The following is a 6,984-nucleotide window of genomic DNA, read 5'->3' on the forward strand; positions in this document are numbered from 1 at the left end:
CATTCCTACCAACAGTGTAGAAGGGTTCCTTTTTCTCCACACCTTCTCTAGCATTTATTGTTGGTGGACTCTTGAATGATGGCCATTCTAACTGATGTGAGGTGATACCTTGTTGTAGTTTTGATTTGCATTTTTTTGATAATTACCAGTACTGAGCCTTTTTTCATGTGCCTATTGGCCATTTGTATGTCTTCATTGGAGAATTGCTTGTTTAGGTCTTCTGCTCATTTTTGGATTTTTTTATTATTATTAAGTTGTATGAGCTGTTTATATATTTTGGAAATTAAGCCCTTATCAGTCTCATCTTTTGCAAATATTTTCTCCCATTCTGTAGGCTGTATTTTTGTTTTGCTTACTGTTTTCTTTGCTGTGGAAAAGCTTGTAAGTTTAATTAGGTCCCATTTGTTTATTTTTGTTTATATTTCTATTCTCTGGGTAGACTGCCCTAGAACATTGCTGAGATTTATCAGATAATGTTTTGCCTATGTTTTCTTCTAAGAGGTTTATAGTGTCTTGTATTAGGTTTAAATCTTAAAGCCATTTTGAGTTTATTTTTGTGCATGGTGTGAGGAATTCTTCTAACTTCATTGATTGACCTTCTTTACTCTTGAACTGCTTTTCTATTTATGTGTCTGTTTCTCCAATTAAAATGTGCTGTCCCCTACAGCAAGTCCTGTGTAACATTAGTCTTTTCATTTCCAGCATTCCAGATATTTCCTGAAGCATGGAGGCATTAATTCATGTCTAGCTAATTAATCTTTTATAATGAACCTGGCAGAAAAAGCATATCCTCTGTTTTGGAGCCATTAATGCAGATATCATTTGTAGGCACCATACAGATGGCCTTCTGTTTTGTGCCAGACACTGTAGGGGAGCGGCTCTGCCTTGGTTCCCTGGTGCCCTTGCATGTCCCCATTTACACCATGTAGGCAAGGCTGGACTACAGGCAAACCTGAATCTTGGCAAAACCCCTTGTGACCTCTCTGGGAGCAAGAAGAGATAAGCAACCTGGTGAGTTGCCACTAGGCAGTTTCTCACTTTCCTATCTTCCTGGAGGCTGACATAGGTTCTTATTCATCCATCCCCTTCTTTTCAGTTGAGTATGGGATGTTCTTCCTTGCTTTATCTTAGCGTTCAGCTTTGGACTACAGAACTACTCACTATTTTAGGGCACAGCTGTGGGCTTCTCACTGGCAGATGGACCCATAACCCATGGTGTCCATCACTGAGCACCTCTGATTCAGTGTCAAACTCTGGGACTAGGGGCACAAGGATCTGATACAATGCTGATTTTGCTTTTGCTGCGTCATAAGTAATAATCTTTTTAGATCCATTTGGGTTAGTTGTCTCCTTACCAGTCAAGTCTATGGAAGTGTGTTAACCCAGCCTAAAAACTGTGGTAGTGCACTTTATGGCCCTGTTAGCCACCACAGTGCTGTTTAGGGAACTCCTAACCGCTTAACAGAGACTCTGGTATTGAGCTGTGTAGAGTACAATTTTCAGCCCACAGCAGGACTTAAGAAATGCAGCCTTTGCCAGGCCTCTGTCATGTATAAAACAATTTTTTAATTGATTCATATCTGATAACTATATAACACTTATTTAAATCAAATCAGTTTAACTCAAATTCATTCAAAAAGTTAATGTGATATCCCAACTTGAAATTCAGAAGCAGTTATCACTTGCTAGAGATGTAATTGCAAGTTTAAAAATGAAAATTTAAATAAAACACAGAATATAATTAATGAACTTATCCATTTGTACTGAAACTCTTACCCTGTATATAAGTTAGCTCCCTTTTTCTTCATAGAAGAACTTTAGTGTAAATATTGTAATTTCTATTTTAGAAATAGGTAAATACACCCAAATAATTTAAGTATTTTCTACCACACAGCCAGTGTGTCAGAGCCAGGATTGAAACCCATGGCTATTGCATGTCATGCATCTAAGGAGACAGAGTAGATAGTCCTCAAGTAATTTTGTCCCAGCAAGTCCCTCTGGTTCCCTACACTTTTTTTCTACCCAGGCCCTAATCCTTTTCAGCCAGTTCTACACCATAGTATATTGTGGCAAATTGGGATACTCTAGACTCATTTTTCATTTGTATCACAGATCTTGTCTTTTTTTTTTTTTGATCAGGTAAGTATTTTTAAACTTCTACAAGAGAGAGCAATAATTGTTATTTATAATCCCATGACATTTCTTAAGCAAAGTAGATTCTGAGTGGAGTCCTTTGTGGCAGAACTGTTTTACTGAGGTGTAAGGATACAAATGGGGTTCAGAGATGGATTGTAAAAACTTAATGTAATTTACCACATTAACCAATTAATAGAGGGAAAAGGTCCTATGATATCAAGAGATGCACTATGAGTTTTTGATGAAATTCTACATATATTCAAGTTAAGTATGATTAGCAAAATAGGAACAGAATAGAACTTTCTTACCTTGATAAAGTGAACCTATGAAAAAGTACAGTAAATATTATATTGAAATATAAAAAATTTTCCATTTCTGATCAGGAAACAAGGATATCCACTAAATAGTATTGGGTGGTCCTGTCCAATATCATAAGTAAGAAAAGGAAATAAAAGGCATAGTGTTTAAAATGGAAAAAAACAAAATATTATTCAAATCTGATATGATTGTGTATGTTAAAAATCCAAAAGGATCAAGAGATAACATGAGCATATTTAGCAAAGCTGCTAAAAATAAATATACATTTTCTCTATTAAACACTTAGAATATAAACTTGCAAGAGCATCAACTATGTAGGAATACATTTAATAAAACTATGCAAGAATTCTTTGCAGAAAGTTGTAAAACTTTATTGAAAGATGGTTAACAGTCAAATTTCCAATATAAGGACAGCATGCTTGGCTTCAGTTGGGTTTAAATCTGTGATTGTCCTTCATCTATAGCAAAAACAAAATTGAGGAAAATTACTTTGCAGAACTGTATTTAGATAACTATAGCTATACAAAGGACACAACAGTTTTGATGGATTAAAATGAGACTTGTATGGGTGACCTTTTGGCTTACACCCACTTAACCTCTGTATAGATATTGAAGGTAAACTTTTAGGCATACAGACAGTATTTTTAATCACATCACTTTTTAGTGAAATAAGAAAACAAAGAGATTGTTCCAGTTCAGTGCAAATTTAATCAAATCAAACTAGTTAAAGGTAGGTATAGGTAAAAAGGGAAAACTATATATACATATTTTAAGTAACAAGCTAACTAAACCAAAAAAACCTAAGGAAAAATGTTTTCAACGTTTTGATGTGAAATAATATTTTGAATACAGGATGTGCTTGGAACTGCCTAAGTGAAGTTAACAGAAAGGTCATTATTGTGTCTGTTTCTATTGTGGGAAAATTAAAAAAAAAACATTTATTTGGGATACTTTAGTCTTTATGCAGCTATTTTAAGTAGGGTAAACATTTGTCCCCATTTTCACCCACACTCTTATCTCTTTACACACTTAAAAGCACTTCAATATGTACAATTACATGCACACACTAGTTTTAAACTATTACTACCATAGTTAATATCAAATTATAAACTGGTGTTTATTATGTGTTACATATTTATTAAAAGCAGGTCTTTATAAAAATATCTGAAAACTATTAGATGATGGCTATAAGACTTATACTCAAAAATTAGAGAATACTTTCGTATCTTATAATTCAATATGGATTTGATCCAGTTTGTTTCCATCTTCAATAGCTTAATATGATAGCCATTTGAGGTCTGAACTGCCTTTCAAATAACCTTTGTATGTGAAGTCTGTTATTAAAATAGCAGTAATGTTACCTCTATATTATAAGAAATATAATACTGTGGAAAATAGAAATCCCAAAATTTGCATCTTAATGGGTAACAAACCTGCTTCTGGCATTTTAATGGGCTCGAAATTTGGTAGCATCTCCTCCTTGACATCGGGACCATCTCCTGGCTCATCCAAGGTCTTCAGCAGAGTCAGCTCCTGTTGATCAGCTCCCACATCAGGCCCTTAAAAATAAGATGGTCATTATTGTAAGAAGTAAAACCATGAAATATGAATAAGGAAATAATAGTCATTTCATCAGCATTATGAAAAAAAAGCCTGTATGCTCACGTGGAAATAATATAATGCATAAGAGTCTCAAGAGAATTAGTGTCAGGCGTCTGTTGCCAGAAAAAAGGAAAACAGGTTTTTCAAATATTACTCTTTCCTTACCTCAGGCTACCTCCAGAAAACTTAACTGTCCCTTTTGTATTTATATGTTATTGTACTTATATTAAATCAGTAGTTTGTTAGATCTGTCTGACTAGATTTTAAACTTCAGATAGAAATTATGTCTCTCATTAGCACTGAAACTCCTAGCACTTAGTATGTTACATGGCATGAGTAGGCACTAAAAATGTTGTGTGGAAAAAGTCGTAAAAAATAAATGAAGATGTCAGCAAAATGACAAACTAGGTAGCCCCAAAACTCTCATTCTCCCATAGAAACATCAAAATACCAACCACAAACTGGCTGAACAAACCACATAGGAGCTGTGGAAAGCACTCAAAGGTTAACATGGGAATCTCCAGTCAAGAAAAAGCCACATTCAAAATATTAGGAAACTTCTGTGGCATTTTTACTTACCTTCTCTCCATTCTTTCCCCAGAGCAGTAGCAGGAAATGTTTTAGATATTTTTCTAACGTGTTTTTCCTCTTGTTACTGGTATGTCATAATGCAGAATGAACAAAAAAATATCTCCACCACCCATAGACCCACCATGATTCATTCCCTCTCTTTTCACCTTGAGCCACAGGTGCTCCTTCATCTTCAATGTCCTGAGCAGGTATAATATCCTGACTCTCAGTTGGTTCCTCAAGTTTAGGTTGTTTATCACTGTGCTGCTGAGCCTAGGTGTATGATTGTGCATACAAAAAACCCAGTAATTCATACAAATATATATAATGCATACACATTATTGTCTAAACACATTTTCCAATAGTAATTAATATATATACACATTTTTTCTTAATAAAATTGTTACTCTTCTCAAAGACATCTACTCCAAGTAAAATATTACCAGTAGTGACTTTGGAAGCTATTTTAACCTACACTGGGGTCAATAAGCATGAGAAGGAAGTCACAGGGCAAAATATGGGGAACATAAGAGCACGTCCATCCAGGCAACAACAGAATGTAATCCTCCTGGAACAATGTTTGCTTCATGAGATTCCATTATCTTCTATTACAATGGAAGATCCATATCTATACTACTTGAACATTAAGAATAAGATTCTGGTAATAGAAAACATCACATGTTGAAGCACTCACAACCAGAGATCCAACCAGCTGGGAAGACTCTCCATAATATCTTCTTCCTGCAGATTTGGGTCTTGCTCTCACATGCCCACTCATACTTCCCAATGAAAACAGAATATTGCAATTTGAAAACTGTATGTAAAAGGATAGCTACATATGAACACTGGCAAAATGGTTATTTGTACAGTTTTAAATTTTGAAAATAACTTTCAAAGTCAGTCCCAGGGTCATTACAAGGAATTTCTAAAAAATACCTAATAAGCCTTTGTTTATGTGAGTAACAGAGTTATAGAAATCACCTTAAGGCACATGGTAAAAGACTGGGGACTCTTCTAATGAGGTTTCATTTCACAACCAGACTCATGAAAACGCTGGAGAGTTAGAACTAGAGAATACAGTAGAGCATTAGAATTAGAACCAGAACACTGGCTTTGCCATACTCTCATTTACTAGGCACATTCCCAAACCTCCTAAATAAAGTTCTGTGAGAAAGCACAGACAGATTCATTCCTTCGGGTAATTTCTGTGACTGCTCTCTCAAACAGCGGACTCACTACTCCCTTGCCACTCAGTGCACTACAAATCTCTGGACTCTGTCACAACCCCACAGCTGTCCCATTTCTAGACCTTTCTTTTATTGCCCGCCCTGCCCCCTGCCTGGGGCGACAGAGCCAACTCCTGATTCTGTGCTCTGTGGGCTGTTCCAGGGCCTCTGAAATTCAAACACCGCAAATAATGACCCCAAGGCTCGTCCCACCTTCACCTGATCCGCTGCTCTCTGCTGCCCCCTGCTGCCCCTTGTTCTCCCTTTCCTGCTGCCACATGGAGAGCCAAGGTGGCCAAGACACCTATGAGAAGGACGACGACTTCGAGGACCCTCCTCCTCAGAGGCCACAGATCAAACTGCCAGACTCGCCCGAAGCCTGCAGGCATCCCCTCACACGTACAGAATTAAACTCCCAGCAGGACTGATCTGTGGACCTACTGGGTGATCTCAGCCCAGCAGAAAGAGCCCAGATGTGATGTGCACAGCTCGGCACCCAAAGAGCATTGCACATTCTGCACACTGAGGGCCAATGGGAAGATACGCAGCCCTGGGCTTGCGCACTGTCTCTTGCCTGTGCGGCGTAGGCCAGTTTACCCGCCCCGCCCCCACAGGACCACACCGGGACTCCCAAATCTGTGCTCTGTAGGCAGTTCCTGTTGCCTCCAGGGCTAGGATACTGCAAATAATGCCCCCAAGAGTCACCCCCTACTGTCCACCTCTCATCGTCCTCCCTTTTTCCCACCAGCCAAAAACCAAGGAAACAATGCCTGCCACGACATCTGTGACTAGGATGATGACCTCGAGAACCCTCCTCCTAAGAGGCCACAGATCGCACTGTCCGACCCGCCTGAAGCCCAGTGGCTCCCACTCACATGCGCAAACACTTAAACTCCCGGCAGGACAGATCTGTGGACCTGCTAATTGATTTCAGCCAGGTAGAAAGAGCCCAGACGGTGAGACGCGATCCGCACAGCTCAGCACTCAAAGCGCACTGCACATGCTGCACCCCCACGGGAAGGTGCGCAGCCCTGGGCATGCGCACTGTCTCTCGCCTGTGCCACATGGGCCTGTTTCCCCGCGCCCTATGGGATCCCACGGAGATTCCTGGATCTGTGCTCTGTGAGCAGTT

The 6,984-nt window shown here is 38.7% G+C and overlaps 1 protein-coding gene across 1 annotated transcript; it reads right to left on the reverse strand.

Annotated features, from left to right (window-relative positions):
• Positions 1-2,846: 2,846 nt before the first annotated feature.
• LOC140691961 (putative G antigen family E member 3) lies at positions 2,847-5,404 on the reverse strand. The gene is made up of 4 exons (XM_072956519.1): positions 5,321-5,404; positions 4,794-4,899; positions 3,888-4,013; positions 2,847-2,912 (listed from the first exon to the last, which is right to left on the reverse strand). The coding sequence occupies exons 1-4, from the start codon at positions 5,402-5,404 to the stop codon at positions 2,890-2,892; spliced, it is 339 nt and encodes a 112-aa protein (XP_072812620.1). The 3' UTR covers positions 2,847-2,889.
• Positions 5,405-6,984: the final 1,580 nt, after the last annotated feature.

This window comes from Vicugna pacos, chromosome X, assembly GCF_048564905.1.
Source record: "Vicugna pacos chromosome X, VicPac4, whole genome shotgun sequence".
NCBI lineage: Eukaryota > Metazoa > Chordata > Mammalia > Artiodactyla > Camelidae > Vicugna > Vicugna pacos.